General features: G+C 39.9%; 2 protein-coding genes across 3 annotated transcripts in view; both read right to left on the minus strand.

The window, feature by feature from the left end:
- Positions 1–16950, minus strand: part of LOC745816 (putative uncharacterized protein encoded by LINC00467 homolog) — a 65202-nt gene continuing 48252 nt past the window's right edge. The window contains exons 6-8 of one of the 2 annotated variants that reach the window (XR_010150639.1): positions 6241–6313; positions 3956–4114; positions 1–217 (exon numbers count right to left, since the gene is read on the minus strand). The gene's annotated coding sequence lies outside the window, so the exon portion shown is untranslated. The remainder of the gene's footprint in view (positions 218–3955; positions 4115–6240; positions 6314–16950) is intronic. The other variant, XR_001712323.4, reaches the window with a different exon arrangement.
- On the minus strand, positions 13028–16226 carry LOC104004708 (sorting nexin-25-like). The gene is given in 3 exon segments (XM_016949943.4): positions 13028–14835; positions 14912–15929; positions 15932–16226. Coding segments are annotated over 3 exon segments (1347 nt in total). The 5' UTR covers positions 15996–16226; the 3' UTR covers positions 13028–14570.

The following is a 16950-nucleotide window of genomic DNA, read 5'->3' on the forward strand; positions in this document are numbered from 1 at the left end:
TAATTTCCAAACTCTTTATTATGTGGTTTACAGAGCATCTGAAGATTGGTTTCATGAGTCTGAACTTGCTGTGAAAGATGTTCAAATTCAAATCCCCAAGCCAGCGCATCAATGTTTTTGTAGGCTTCACAGTGCTGGGCTCTGCATCCTTCTTTGGCCGCCTTACACCAAAACGCTGAGTTTGGAAATCAAAAGGGTCAGCCCGGTTTCAGCCCCTCTGCAGACAATAAGTAGAACACATTAGAATAGATTTACTACCTATTTTATTATACATAATACTTACAGTAGAAAACAGAAATTTTGGACATCATTGTTTTTAGATGAGAACACGTTAAGCCTTGAAAAGTAAGTTAAATTAACACTGGAGCTTTACTTCAAACTCTAAACATATAGTCTTTAAAACGCTAATAATACTATTAATCATCAAGTTTTACCATTAAATAAATGTTTTAGATACAGCGGCTTTATTTCAGACTCCACTTCCTGTGGCCTAAAAAATGGGGAGAAAAATAAACTTCAACTATAACAATCTAAATTTCAAATGATAAGAGGTTATTCTATGTGGAAAAAACACAAACAAGGATTTATAAAGACTGAGTGGAAATGAAAATAACTGACAGTAAATTTCTTGGATTTGCAAATTTTGAATACTTATTTTGAAGGTTGGAATGTTTAGCAACTTTTAACCTTAAATTATTTCAAATCAACCAAGTACTTTTGTGGAAATTTTGTGAGGGTGAGGCTCATTAGTGAGTTTTTAATTCACAAAAATAAAATCCAATTCCAATTACCAAGTAATATTTTAGAGTTATCTTAGATTGTACAACTGGCCACATATTTTAGGGAGGTACAACAGTTTATAATGGGATACAATACTTTGCACATATTAAATGTTAACTCCTATTGTATCTTTATCCTTTTTTCTCTTAAAATTTTTTTTCATTTTATTTATTCTCACTTTATTATAGTTTTCCTTTTTCCCAGAAATCACCACAACATTACAGTCTGGTATTTAGCATATAAGCATATTTGTTCTTCAGCATAGTTAACATTATCCAGTAGTATCTGATGCCATCCTGCTGTTAATTCTGCTGTTAATTCTGCTGCCTAGATTGCTAGACCCCAACCACAGCTTGGCAGAGAGTGAAGGGAGGTTTTGTTTTTGTACCCCTTTATTCTGGTCTAGTGCAAGAGGAAAGAAGAGCTTTCTGCCATTGCAGGTAGCCAGACTAATGCTAGGAAGGGAAAAGGCTTTAGCTCTGAGTATTAAGTTCAGAGTATTTATTATTGCAGCTATCAAGGAGAACATTCAAAACTTGGAAATAAGGTTAAGCGATAGCTGCATGACCTTTTAATGTCATGTTAGGGCACTGTTTAAAAAGGCTGCCTAACAGTCATCTAATTCTCCAGGGAAAGTAATTTTGTTGGACACTGTATTCACTATGGCTTGGAGCTCACATATCTACATAACAAACAATTTTATAGCTAGAGGCTAACTTAAATAAAATGGATGAAGTGTGACAATTCTCTTTTCTGACCAGTAGAAAGGGTAATTTTAAAGATTATACTTTCATTGCCCTATAGAACTGACCAGTTTTGTATCTAATTTAGCAATCTTATCTCAGCATTCCTTTTTCCCCCATTCATTATAAAAAACAATAACCAAGTCTTTAATATTATCATTTCAACTAACTTTTTCATCCTACTGGTTCCCTCACTGAGTTAAATGAAACTTGGGCACATGCCCCCAATCTATTGTATTCTAATTTGAACCTATTTAACTCTCATCTTAGAATTATGTTTCTATGCAGTGGTTCATGCCTGTAATCCCTGCACTTTGGGAGGCAGAGGGCAGGTGGATCAGGAGGTCAGGAGTTCAAGACCAGCCTGGCCAAGATGGTGAAACCCCGTCTCTACTAAAAATACAAAAAATTAGCTGGGCATTGTGGCAGGTGCCTGTTATCCCAGCTACTTGGGAGGCTGAGGCAGGAGAATCGCTTGAACTCAGGCAGCAGAGGTCACAGTGAGCCACGATCGTGCCATTGCATTCCAGCCTGGGTGACAGAACAAGACTCCGTCTCAAAAAAAAGAATAATGTTTCTAAGATTACAAGAATTTTGCCTTGTATCACTGGGGCCAGAAATTGTGCTAAATGGCTATTACTAGCTGTAAGGGAGGCTGGGAATTTGAAGATTCACTTTTTAGTCTTTGTAAGCTAAAAAGAAAAACAAGAGCTTTCAAGAGACCAAACCTATAATAACTGTCACTAAAAATGCATGTGTGGTAGTAATGGCAGGGGAATGGTGAGAGAGAATAATCAAGAATGATCCCCAGATCAGGCTTGGGTTGTAAATCTACTAATATGAAGAATTCTGGAGAAGAAGCAGGTCAATACTAAGCACTGAGAAATTAAAAGCTTTATTATTATTATTATTATTATTATTATTATTATTATGAGATGACATCCACTGATTCAGCCCTGACATTATCCACAATTGTTATATGCTGGAGATTTTCTTTCTTTCTTTTTTTTTTTCTGAGATGGAGTCTTGCTCTGTCACCTAGGCTGCCCAGGATGGCAGTGGTGCCATCTAGACTCACTGCAACCTCCACCTCCCAGGTTCAAGCGATTCTCATGCCTCAGCCTCCCGAGTAGCTGGAATTACAAGCATGCACCACCATACCCAGTAATTTCTGTATTTTTAGTAGAGACAGGGTTTCACCATGTTGGCCAGGCTGGTCTTGAACTCCTGACCTCAAGTGATCCACCCACCTCAGCCTCCTAAAGTGATGGGATTACAGGCGTGTGCCACTGGGCCCAGCCTGTGCTGGAGATTTTAAAGGAAGAAAAGTAATTTATAATTATCCAAATCCTTGTAATAGTTGGTCAGTTGGGTGGCAAATCCCAGCCTATCAATTATATAGTAGAGTGCCCCATCCTAATGAAACAGTTTATGACAGAATGCTTGCATTAGACATTGCTTGCATTAGACACTGGATTTGTGGCCTCCAAGAAAATTTTCCAAGCAAATGACTCTATTTACCTCCAATTTACTACAAAACAAACATTTGCAATGTAGGAATTACTTAGAAATTTTAGTTCAAGTGTGTACTAAACACAAATGAAATGTTTTTATAGAGCATAGAAGAACTGTAAAAACACAATGCAATGTTTATTTTGAGATACAGTTGTGCCTCAGTCGACATGGAAGTTTGGTTCCAGGACCTCCACATATACCAAAATTCACGCATACTCAAGTCTCACAGTTAGCCTTGTGGAACCAGCTGACAAAAAGTTGGCCCTCAGTATATGCAGGTTTTGCATCCCACAAATACTGTATTGTCAATCCACATTTGGTTGAAATAAATTTACATGTAAGTGGACTCCTGAAGTTCAAACCATGTTGTTGAAGGGTTAACTATACTTAACTTTATAAATACCATCAGCAACAACCGTATTACCTTTTTCCTAGGAAAAATATCTGATGGTATTTATAAAGTTAAGTATATTTAAATCCTTTATCTGTCAAATATTAATTTTAGAATCTGATAAGGTTTAATTATTTATTAACCAGATTATTCCTCTTCTACAATTTGACTAGTTGATTATGTGGCAAATAAGGACACCAATCACACCAAGGTGGGTTGATATTATAACACTATAGGGTACCTATGACTTACAAGAGTCCTCTACTGAGTATGAAAACTTGTATCCTGCCAAGTCTGCCTGAAGTCCATCAATCTTTATTATACTTATTTTAAAGGAATCATCCATTTTGCAAAACTTTTAATTTCCAAAATTTGTATGCTTTAAATTTGGGAACTTTGTGCACAGTATTAAAAAACCATTTAGGATGATCCTTTAATAAGATTTATCCCATTAAAACAATGCATTTCTATAAAACTATGTCTTCCAGACTTTCGATATCCAGTTACTAGGTCATACAGATTTTACCTTTGCAATATCTCTTCTATCTGTTCTTTTCAATGCCCCAATCATTGTCTTTAGTCTGATCTATAAATTGGCTGTATTAATATTTATCTTCCTCACTAGGCTACAATAGCTTCCTGTAGGTTTTTTCCTTCCAAATCATTCTGATATTGAATTATATTCCTAGAACAAAGGTTAGAAAATGTCATTTCTGTTTTAAGATGTTCAAATGTTCCCAATGCCTACAGAGTAAAATCCAAACTAGTCCCAAACTACTACTTTGGTCTCATTTCTTACTACATGCCACTTCTCATCTTATGTTCCAGTTTCAACTGCAAATATCCTGATCCAAAATGAACTTTTGTTCCTCTTTACCTTTGCTAATGCTTTTCCCTCAGCCTGGAATGCTCTTTACCCTTTTTTCTGCCTAGTAAAATTTACTCATCCTTTAAGATTTGATTCAAATACCGCCATCTCCTTTGGGGAGGACTACATGATCTACCAATCTGAAACAGATTAATAATTGCTCTGGGCACCCATGGAACTGTACCCTTAGGGAAGTATTTATTTTCTATTAGCTTCTGCCTTCTTGGAGTCCATAGAAAAAAAAGCGTGAATAAATATAAGAAGCATAGTCACAAATACAGACATGAAGTATTCAAGTTCAGATACCATATTAAGCAAGTTAAAGTAATTTTTTTTCTTTTTTGAGATGGAGTTTTGCTGTTGGTGCCCAGGCTGGAGTGCAATGGCACGATCTCGGCTCACTGCAACCTCCACCTCCTGGGTTCAAGCCATTCTCCTGCCTCAACCTCCCAAATAGCTGGGATTACAGGTGTCTGCCACCACGTTAGGATTACAGGTGTAAGCCAGCACACCAAGTCAAGTTAAAGCAATTTATAAATGTATTTGTAAAGCACCTGATTTGTTAGGGCAGATAGTATCCTAAATATTCTGTACAAGATGAAAACCAACTTTGTCATTTTGATCATATTTGAGAGTCACAGGACATTTTTACTTAAAAAAAATTTTTTTTTTGGCAGGTCGCAGTTGCTCATGCCTGTAATCCCAGCATTTTGGGAGGCCAAGGCAGGTGGATCACCTGAGGTCAGGAGTTTGAGACCAGCCTGACCAATGTGGTGAAACCCCATCTCTACTAAAAATGCAAAAATTAGCCAGGCATGGCGGCATGCACTTGTAGTCCCAGCTACTCGGGAGCCTGAGACAGGAGAATCACTTGAACCTGGGAGGCAGAGGTTGCAGTGAGCAGAGATCATGCCACTGCACTCCAGCCTATGCAACAGAGCAAGACTCCGTCTCAAAAAAAAAAAAAATTTTTGTTGTTGTGAGACAGGGTCTCACTCTGAGTGCAGTGGTGCGATCACAGTTCACTGTAACTTCGAACTCCTGGGCCCAAACTATCCTCTCACTCCAGTCTCCTGAGTAGCTAGAACTATAGATGCATACCATCACACCTGGCTAATTTAAAAATTTTTTTATAGAGATGGGGTCTCAGTATGCTGTCCAGGCTGATCTGAACTCCTTGCCTCAAGCAGTGCTCCTGGCTTGGCCTCTCAAAGTGGTGGGATTACAGGCCACCATGCCTGGCCCATTTGTTATTTTCAATAAATGTTTTTTCTAAGGATATTGTAATTCTGTATTTTAATTATATCATGTGACTTCAAGAACATTATATGAAACTATGCTATGTTAATACATATTTTCAAAAATAAACTTTGAAAGAGACACCTGTTCACTGAATGTCATCTCAGGGTACAGAGATAAAATCCAATTGGCAATTTTTAATGCTTTGAAGTATGTGGGATTGCTACTATTCTTGATATATTTAAGAGATGACAATATATATCTAAAATTTAAAGTATGCAGTTTATATAACCAACAAGAAAAATTATACGCATAATATTTACCTTAACATGTCGTACACTGTGATTTGTAAACCAGGCTGGGTGTGATGGCTCATGCCTCTAATCCCAGCACTTTGGGAGGCCGAGGCAGGAGGATTTCTTGAGCCCAGTTCGAGACCAGCCTGAGCAACACGGCAAACCCCCATGTCTACAAAAAATAGCCAGATGTGATGGCACACGCCTGTAGTCCCAGCTAATCAGGAGGCTGAGGTAGGAGAATTGCCTGAGCCCAGGGAGGTCGAGGCTGCAGTGAGCTGTGATCGTGTCACTGTACTTTAGCCTGGGCGACAGAGTGAGACCCTATCTCAAAAAAAAAAAAAAAAAAGTAAACCGACTACCAAAAGTACTGCAAAATAAATTTCTTAAACATGAAACACATGATACCTTGGAAAGGTGACATATGTGGTTGTTTCCTCCTTTTTTTCCTTCTCTTTTTCTTGGTGTTTCATATTTTGTCCTTAAAACAAAAGAAAACATATTAATGATTGCTTCAATAAAAAAAGACACAGACCTTATTTTTTAGTAGTGATTATATTCATGGTCCAAAATTTAAATAGCAAAACATCTCCTTTCCACCTGTCAACCAGCCATCTAAATTTTCCCTTAAGACACTTACGGTTGTTATAACAAAATGCCACAGGTGGGTGGCTTAAACAACAGACATTTCTCACAGTTCTAGAGATTTGGAAGCCCAAGATTAGGTTGTCATCAGATTCAATGTCTGGTTAGGGCCCACTTCCTGGTCTCCAGACTACCTCTTATCATGGTATTCCCACAGAGTTGAGAGAGGAAGCTCTAATATCTCGTCATCTTCTTAATTTTTTTTTTTCTTGAGACGGAGTCTCACTCTTTCACCCAAGCTGGAGTGCAGTAGTACAATCTCGGCTCACCGCAACCTCCATCTCCTGGGTTCAATCAATTTTCCTGCCTCAGCCTCCCAAGTAGCTGGGATTACAGGTGTGCACTACCACGCTCCGTCAATTTTTGTATTTTTAGTAGAGTGGGGGTTTTACTATGTTGGCCAGGCTGGTCTCGAACTCCTGACCTCAAGTGATCTGCCTGCCTCAGCCTGCCAAAGTGCTGGAATTACAAGGGTGAGCCACCACGCCTGGCCTCTTCTTCTTGTTATAAGAGCACTAATCCCATCATGGGGTATCTAATCTCATGATCTCATCTAAATCTAATTACCTCCCAAAGTCCCCACCATCTAATACATCATTGGGGGATTAGAATTTCAGCATATGAATTTTGGAGAAACACATTTAGACCATAATATTTCCCAAAGATAACAAGAAATCTTACAATTTTTTTGCGTATCTTTCCAAAGATACTTGTATGCATTTATAGGCCACTAAATATATATGTTCTTCCCTTCAACACCACTACTTCCATAAATGGTAACATATTTTTACACACCATCCTGTGTGGCTATAACTTGAAGGCCATTCCTAATCAGTAAGCAAAGGATTACTTAGTATTTTTTGATTGCAATATATTCCACTGTATAGAGATGCCAGAATTTAATCAGCCTACTGCAGATGGACATTTATGTTGTTTCCAATCTTTTACATACAATATTGCTACAAATAACCTGTAAAGGTGGTTTTAAAGGTGTGTGAATAAATTACTAGAAGTGTAATTGAGGACTCTGGATTATATATATTCCTAATTTTAATAGATATTGTCATACTGCCCTCCACTGACGCTGAATCAATGTTCTTTCCCATCAGCAGAAAGTACCTACACTTCCCCGAACCTTGTTCCCCATGTTATCACATGATGTGACAACAAACTTTTGAATCTTTTAACTAATTAGATAGGTGAAAAATGACATGTTTAATTAAAATCTTCATTTTTGTTACCATGAGTAAGTTTGGGCATCTTTAAATAAATTTAAGAGGCATTTATATCTTCCTTTTGTGAGCTGTCTGGTCATATCTTCTGCACATTTGTCTACTGGGTTGTAAGACCTTTTAAAATTGATTTTTTCCCCATCCTAAATCACATTTTTAGACTATCTGGTGTGGCCAGCCCTATCGTAAATCACATCACCCAAGGCCTCCAGGCAAACAAAGATACAAGTTGAGTATTCTTTATCCAAAATTCCTGGGACCAGAAGTATTTCTAATCTTAAATATTTTGTGATTTTGGAATATTCACATATACAGAATGAGATATCTTAAGGATAGGACCCAAGTTCTAAAAACAAAATTCAAGGCTGGTCGCAGTGGCTCATGCCTGTAATCCCAGCTACTCAGGATGCTGGGGCAGGAGGATCCCTTGAGGCCAGGAGTTTGAGACCAGCCTGTGCAACATAGAGAGATCATGTCTCTAGAAAAAAAAAAATAAAAATTAGCCAGGTGCAGTAGCATGCACCTGTGGTTCCAGCTACTCAGGAAGCTGAGGTGGGAGGATCAATTGAGCCCAGTAGTTCAAGGCTGCAGTGAACTAGGATTGCATCACTACACTTCAGCCTGGGTGACAGAGACAGATCCTGTCTCAAAACAAATAAATTAATTAATAAAATTAGTTTATATTTCACATATACCTTAAACACATAGCCAGAAGATAATTTTATACAATAATTTTTTTTTTTTTTTTGAGACAGAGTCTCGCTCTACCACCCAGGCTGGAGTGCAGTGGTGGGATCTCGGCTCACTGCAACCTCCACCACCTAGGTTGAAGCAATTCTTGTGGCCTTAGCCTCCCAAGTAGCTGGGATTATAGGCACGCTCCACCACGCCCAGCTAATTTTTGCATTTTTAGCAGAGACAAGATTTCACCATGTCGGCCACGCTGGTCTCAAACTCCTGTGATCCACCCACCTTGGCCTCCCAAAGTGCTGGGATTACAGGTGTCAGCCTCCACACCCAGCCAATAATTTTTTGAGACAGAGTCTTGCTCTGTCACCCACACTGGAGTGCAGTGGCACGATCTTGGCTCACTGCAACCTCTGCCTCCTGGATTCAAGAGATTCTTGTGCCTCAGCCTCCGGAGTAGCTGGGATTATAGGCGCGTACTACCATGCCTGGCTAATTTTTGTATTTTTGGTAGAGATGAGGTTTCACCATGTTGGCCAGGCTGGTCTAGAACTCCTGACCTCAAAAGGTCCACCTGCCTTGGCTTCCCAAAGTGCTGGGATTACAGGCATAAGCCATCGTGCCTGACCTATGCAATAATTTTTAATAATTTTGTGCATAAAATAAAATTTGCATGCATCATACCATCAGAAAACAAAGGTGTCACTACCTCAACCACTACCCATGTGGGTAATCTGTGGTTGATGGGCATCACCATTATTCCTGACTCTGAATTTATTTATTTGCTACTGATAAGGAATCCTTTTCCTATACTTATTCACACAAAAGTACATAACAGCAAAAAATATGACATACCAGTAATAGAGTGAAAAATAATGCATTCAGGGTAACTAAGCAGCACAGTAGCACCACCAGAATACCTGTATCAGCTGTGAAACAACAGCAACAACAAACAATGGCAGGCTTTCAGTCCCCACCTATCATGCTGTGTTTTGATTAAAAGGTTACTATACACCATTTTTCTAAGTTATCAGAAGCAGGTGAGAGACCAAGAAGTGGGTCTTCTAAGGATAAGAAGGCTTTCTGCTGGATGGCTTTTTAAAATGTTTCCTCCAGAGTCATCTGCCTCATTAACAATGCTTTTGATTTAGAAGTCTCTCTTAGACATTATAAACTGTGATGATTTCTTGTTCTTTTATAAATGTACACTGTTCTATTCCTTCAATAAGCCCAGCACACATTTTCACCATTGCTATCATTTGGATATTTGACTCTCCAAACCTCATGTTGAAATCTGATCCCCAATGTTGGAAGTGGGGCCTAATGGGGTGTTTGGATCATGGGGGCAGATCCTTCATGAATGTCTTGGTGCCATTCTCTCAGTAAAGAGTGAGTTCTAACTCTATTAGTTCCCACAACAGTTCACCTAGAACTGGTTGTTGAAAGAGCCTGGTACCTCTTCCTCTCTCTCTTGCCTTCTCTCTCACCATGAGATCTGCAGTTGCAGGCTCCCCTTCACCTTCTGCCATGAGTGGAAGCAGCCTCAGTCTCTTGCCAGAAGCAGATACTGGAGCCATTCTTGTGCAGCCTGCAGAACCATAAACCAAATAAATCTCTTTTCTTTTTTTTTTAGAGACAGGGTCTCACTCTGTTGCCCAGGCTGAGTGCAGTGGCACAATCATAGCTCACTACAGCCTTGAACTTCTGACCACAAGAGATCCTCCTGCTTCAGCCTCCTGAGTAGCTGAGACTATAGGCATGTGCCACCAGGCCTGGCTAATTATTAAAACTTTTTGTAGAGACGCGGTTCTTGCTACATTGCCCAAGCCATTCTCAAACTCCTGGGCTCAAGCAATCCTTCTGCCTCAGCCTCCTGAAGTACTGGGATTACAGGTGTGAGCCACTGCGCCAGGCCAAAGTAAACTTCTTTTCTTTATAAATTAACCAGCCTCAGGCACTCCTTTATAGGAACACAAACAGGCCTAGACAATCATGTTGTCTTTAGGTACTTTTTCTACAGTGTTAACAATATTCATCTTCATTGTCACCATTTTCATGATCACCTTGACTCAGAACCATTTCAGCTATTTCATCCCTGGTCAATGAATGAACAACTGGAGTCTCATTATCAATGTTAAAAACTTCAGTACCCATTTTCTAGCTTTCAGGACTCTGAGGAGTATTTTCTTGCATATATAAGCAGGCCAGACATCATTTTTTCTCATTTGACATATGGAACTCTTCAAAGTCACCATCTTGTTCATCATCACTGAACACAGTCGCAGGCCAGAGGTTGTGCCAAGCATGCACAAATTTGTCTTTAATCACTGTGCTCCAAGTGCTGGCAACAGCATAGATGGTAAACCTCATCCTAAACTCCTGAAAATCTTCCACGGCCATGCCCCTGTTCACTGCTGTTGCATGCAATTCAAGAAAACGTTTTTATATTTACTCTTCATTGATCTAAGGACACACTTGTCACATGGCTGAATTAATAGTCACATTCAGGGGAAAGTACATGACATAAACATTATTTTTTATGAGAACTTCAGCTAGAGTATAAGCAGAACAGTTGTCAAGGAATTTTTAAAAATCTTGTAGTCATCACCCAGTGCAGCTTCTGTGCTGTCAGCCTGAGCCACTAGTATACAATTTTTGTGAAACCTATCAGAAAAGATGTTCCTGGTGATTCAAGCTATTTTGTTAGCATAACGATGGACATATAAGAAATTCACCTACTGAAAACAGCAACGACACAGCTTTTGCCTATCACAGCAAGTTTACACTTAATGTGTGCTTACTGCATTAGCCCATATCAGCAGTTATCCTGTCTTTGACATCCTTAATTCTATAGGGGCTGTGTCATCAGCTGTAGTCACTGTCTTTCCAGGGCAATAATGCCAAAACAGTGATATTTCATCCACATTACAGACTTGCTCTGGCATCAGATTTCATCAGCAATGATTTTGGCAAACTCACCAATAAATTTCTCCACTGCTTCATGGAGATGTTTTATCACCACAAATCTTTAAAAGTTTAATGCCATGTCTTCTTGAACATTTCTGCAATTACCTGTTGAACATTCACAGTTCCCTTCAATTTTCAGTTCATTATTATACATCTTTGTTTCATGACCAGCAAACCACTAACTGCAATGCTGGCAGATCCACTCTTTCAATACACAATTGAGACTTTCATTTTCAGCTTTATGCAGTGTTTTTTTTTTTTTCTTTTTTCTCATTGACTTCTCTTTATCCTTTCAACATAGAACTTCAACAGTTCATGTTTCTGTTTCTTCAGGTCATATATATAATGATCCCAACACCCTATTCTTTTGTAAGACATTTCACATTTACACCACTGTCCAGTTTCTCCAGCCGCATGACTTTCTCTGTTATACATAAACACAAATGCTTCATTTTTCTTATTACTATTACCCATAAGGGTATCTGCAGGCCTTTTTGGCATTTGTAACAGTATCTTTACACCACAGAGAATAAGCAAAACAAAACAAAACCAGAGTGAGTCATGCACGTAGGTCTTGGCCCCATGTGGGGCACTGTGGGGAACCTGCCATTTGGTGTGTGTGGCCTGCACACGTCATTTTATTGTCTTTTGTGGACATGCTTGCATGGGGGAATCTGGAAAAAAGATATACTGCAGCTAAAGTAGGCTGGAGGCGGAGTCTTTATTTCCTTGGGTTTGCTGAATAAACTGTGTTATATCCCTGTGTTTTGACTGCGACCAATCTCAGGTGTGAAATATTCCACTTGTGGTGTCATACTGGTGTTCAAAAATTTTGGATTTTGAAGTATTTCAGATTTTCAAATTAGAGGGTGCTCAAAGTGTACTCCTATCAAGCATGACATTGGGTTTAGAGACCATCGGGCTTACAGATTAATTCCCAGAAGTCAAGGGCAAGGGCTAGACTTCTCTTAGGGCAAGATGAAATTCTTTACTACACACCTACACTATAATTTATCTGTCTTTTCTATTGTTAATAGATATTTGGGTTTCTTCTATTTTTTGACAATTATGAACAACACTGCCAGGAACATTCTTGTACAGGTACACTGATATAAAAATGCATGAGTTTCTCTGGAGTATATACCTAGCAGTATGACTGCTGAGTCTTTGGGCTTCGGCTACATATGTATTCAATCTATCAATGTTTATCTCAGGGTTTGGGGACTTTGTGACATATATAGAAAGCCTTTCTATATATATTTCTTAATCATCTCTGATTAAGATTTCAAAACTTTCCAATGGTTTCTTCAATTCTTTTATGGTTTCATTTCTTTGCATGTAAATCTTTGATCCATCTGGAATCTATCCTAATATAAAGCTGAGGCATGAATTCAGCTTTAATTTTTCTGCAGATAGCTGGTTGTCTCAACATTATTTTTTAAATATGTCAACTTTTCCCTACTGATTTGAGGTGACTGTTATATGCCAAATTTTGTATGTATTGCTTTTTTCCCCTGAGCTATTTCACTGTTCTGTCCATGTAGCCATGTGTCAATACCTCAATATTTTAACTTTGTATTTTTCATATTTTTCAATATCTGGTATGGCTAGTTCTCCCCCTTATTAGAACAATCTATTCTTGCTTTTTTTTTTTTTTAACTAGAACTTTAGAATAATCTTGTCTAGTTCTACTCTAAAATGTTGTGGTTTATTTTAAGGTGGATTTAAATGACATTAAAATTTAACCTAAAAATAGTTGATCTCTTTATGATATAGAGTATTCCTGTCCAAGAACATGGTATGCCTTTTCATTTATTTCACGTATCATTATAGTATTTAAATAATTTATTCATAATAACTTGCATATTTCTCAAATTTATTCCTATGTATCTTTTAAAAATTTCCACTGTAAATAGGATTTTTTTCCATAAAATCTAACTGGTATCAATATATGTAAAGATTATTGATTTCCAAATTCACATTTTCACACAGAAATCTAACTGAATTCTATTAGTTTTTAAATAAACTTTACTTTTTAGAGAAGTTTTAGATTCACAGCAAAATACACACAGCAGAAAGTACAGAGAGTTCCTATATACTTCCTGCCCACATACATGCACAGCCTCCCTCACTATCAACATCCAGCGTGAGAATGGAATATGTTATAATCGATGACCCTGCATTAACAGATGATCATCACCCAAAGTCCACAATCTACATTATGGTTCATTCTTGGAGTGGTAAATTTTATGGGTTTTGACAAGTGTATAATGAATGACATATATCTACCATTCTATTATCGTATTAGGGTTCTCTAGAGGGACAGAACTAATAGGATATACTATTTTATATATACATATGTATATGTTGTATTACTAAGGAGTATTAACTCACATGATCACAAGGTCCCACAATAGGCCATCTGCAAGCTGAGGAGCAAGGAAACCAGTCTGAGTCCCAAAACTGAAGAAGTTGGACTCCAATGTTCGAGGGCAGGAAGCATTCAGCATGGGAGAAAGATGTAGACTGGGAGGCTAAGTCAGTCTAGTCTTTTCACATTCTTCTGCCTGCTTTTCATTCTGGCCTTGCTGGCAGCTGACTAGATTGTGCCCACCCAGATTAAGAGTGGGTCTATCTTTCACAGCCCACTGACTCAAATGTTAACCTCCTTTGGCAATACCCTCACAGACACAGCCAAGATCAATACTTTGCATCCTTTAATCCAGTCAAGTTGACACTGAGTATTAACCATCACAATTATCACATAAAATAGTTTTATTGTCCTCAAATTCCTCTATGTTCTGCCTTTTTGTTCCACCCTCCCCCCATAATTTTTAAAGAAATAAACTTTCAACTGATTCTCTGGAGATGTCTAGGTGTAAGAACACACATCCTAATAATTATAGTAACTTCATCCCTCCTTTTCAATGTATATCTCAATTTAGTTTTAATATTTTTAATTGATATTTCATAGTTATACATATTTTGGGACTATATGTGATATTTTGTTTCTTTTTAAATTTCTTTATTAGCTTATTTGCCAAATCAATAGATGCACAATGTGATATTTTGATACATGTATACGATCTATAATTATCAAGTCAGGGTAAGCGCATATCTATCACCTCAAAAATTTTTCTTTTTTTTTTTTTAAGTTAAAAGTCTTTATATGTAGTTCTATCAGCATTTATAATAAACTTGGTAGGGTCAAAACAAGAAACTATAAAGTTCTACCTTCTGGCTTTGAGGCCCTTCCCCCTCATCCACGGCCCCATCCTCTTGCTGGTCATAGGCAGGGCCTCCCAGGATTCGGATTCTCTTCTCACACTGCTTCTTTGCCACAGTCAGTTGGTTGATGTACCTCTTCATGTTCCTGGCCCTCATTGCCACAGTTTCTTTACCTTTGTGCCTCTTCAGTTGGGGAAAGCTGCTAATTGTAGTCGCTTGGATTATTTCCACTACAATTTGATACCTTGCCCAAAAGTCAGTTGTTGAAAACGACCAGCACACATCTTCTACCACTCTTCTCTATCGTTCCTTCAACAGACCTTAGTTGCTTCAAGAACTCCACATCAGAGTTGCTGTTAATGAGCTTGATGAAGTCTTCATAAGAGGGGCCATAGGTGTAGGCTCTCTTGTGATGTTCATTCATCTGCTCTCTGTACTCCAGCTGGGCAAGCAGCATTTGGTTAATGTAATCTGGATTACTCAGTAACTCCATTACCGGCTTCAGGACTTTTGTTGTGAGAATTTCTGCAAGCATTATAGGTAAGCTGAGAGACTGCACATCCTTTGAGGGGAGGAGACAAAACACCAGAACCCGAGAACACGTTTGTAGAAATCTTACTTCATCATCTGAGTTCCTCAAGCATGCGTACAACACAAAAGGTCTTGGCTGTTCATGTCTGGCATTAGCACCTTTCAGGTCACAGAAATGAGTGAGTAAAGTCCTCACAACATCATTGCAGACAACTTTAACTACATCCACGTGACTCAGTCTGTGGTGCAGCTGTCTGGCAATTTCCCAAAAGTCTTCCAAGAGCACATGGTAAAGTTGTCCCTCATCTCTGCTGAGGTTTCCATACCAGGACAGAATGCAATCTCTGTAACTGTAGTCGAACACTTCTTTCAGAGCTTTATCCATATTATGAGAAATTACTACCCTTCTAAACTGAACTGACTCATGTGAGTTTCCATACACAGGACTCCCAGGAGGGCGGCGGGCGTCTGAGGTCGCGGCCAGCCGGCTCCAGGCGGCGGCGAAGTCGGGCGGCGGGGCGCGCGGGCTCCGGCAGACGAGGGCGAACAGGGTCCCCAGCAGGAAGGTGGCCGCAGCGCAGCTCAGGTACAGGCTGAGCCTGAGCAGGACGGAGCTCAGCCCCGGGGCCCCCGCCGCCTCCCCGCTGCCGGGCCCCAGGAAGGAGAGGGCCACGGTGGCAAGTGCGGCCACCGCCACGGGCTTCCACCAGCTCCGGCCGCCCGGGGCCCCCGGCGCCGCCGCTGCTGCCTCCGCGTCGCCCGGGGACTCTGGCCGCCGCTCGCCCCTGAAGCCCGAGACAGGACGGCGCCGGCGCCTGCGGCCCGCGCGGGGCTGAGGCCGGCGCCGCCACTGTCGGTCGCATCGGGGTGCATGCTGCTTCCTGGGCCGCTAAGGACAGGCACATCTCCTGCCCCGCCGTCCCCCGCCGGCGCTCCAGAGGCAGGGGGAGCCCGCGCTCCTGCCTCGCCCGCGGCCCACGGAGGGAGCGGCCCCCGCAGACGCCGCCGGGCCCCTCTCGGCGACCCCTCAGCGCCGCCAACAGGCGCTGGGCCCGTAGCTGCCGGGCCGGGCGCAGCCAGGGAGCCCCACCGTGTTGTGACTGAAGCCTGGCCAGCCTAAGAATTTATCTTTTCTTTGTGTTGGGAATATTACAATTCTACTCTTCTAGCTGTTTTAAAATATGAACTACATTATTGTTAACTGTAATTTCTCTACTGTACTACTAACACCAGAACTTATTCCTTTTAACTGTATTTTTGTACTCCTTAACCAACTTCTCTTCATCCTGCCCTCTACTCTTCCCCTCCCTGCCTCTCATAGCCATGATTCTACTCTCTACCTCCATGAGATCCAATTTATTAGCTCCCACATGTGAGAGAACAATGTGATATTTGTCTTTCTGTGCCTGGCTTATTTCACTTAATATAATGATCTCCAGTTCCAAATCACATTGCTGCAAATAACATGACTTCATTCTTTTTTATAGCTAAATAATATTCCACTATGTACATAACCACATTTTCTTTATCCACTCATCCGTTGATTGACACTTAAGATGATGCCATACCTTGGCTATTTGTGAATAGTGAGGCAATAAACATAGGAACACCGATTGCAGATATCTCTTTGATGTTACGATTTTCTTTCTTTTAAATATATACCCAACAGTGAAATTGCTGGATCATATGGTAGTTTTATTTTTAATTTTTTGAGGAACCTCCATACTGTTTTTCATCATGGAGGTACTACTTTACATTCCCACAGTGTAGGTGAGTTCCCCTTTCTCTGCATTCTACCAGCATATGTTATTTTTTGTCTTTTGGCAAT

The sequence above is a fragment of the Pan troglodytes genome, chromosome 1, assembly GCF_028858775.2.
Source record: "Pan troglodytes isolate AG18354 chromosome 1, NHGRI_mPanTro3-v2.0_pri, whole genome shotgun sequence".
NCBI lineage: Eukaryota > Metazoa > Chordata > Mammalia > Primates > Hominidae > Pan > Pan troglodytes.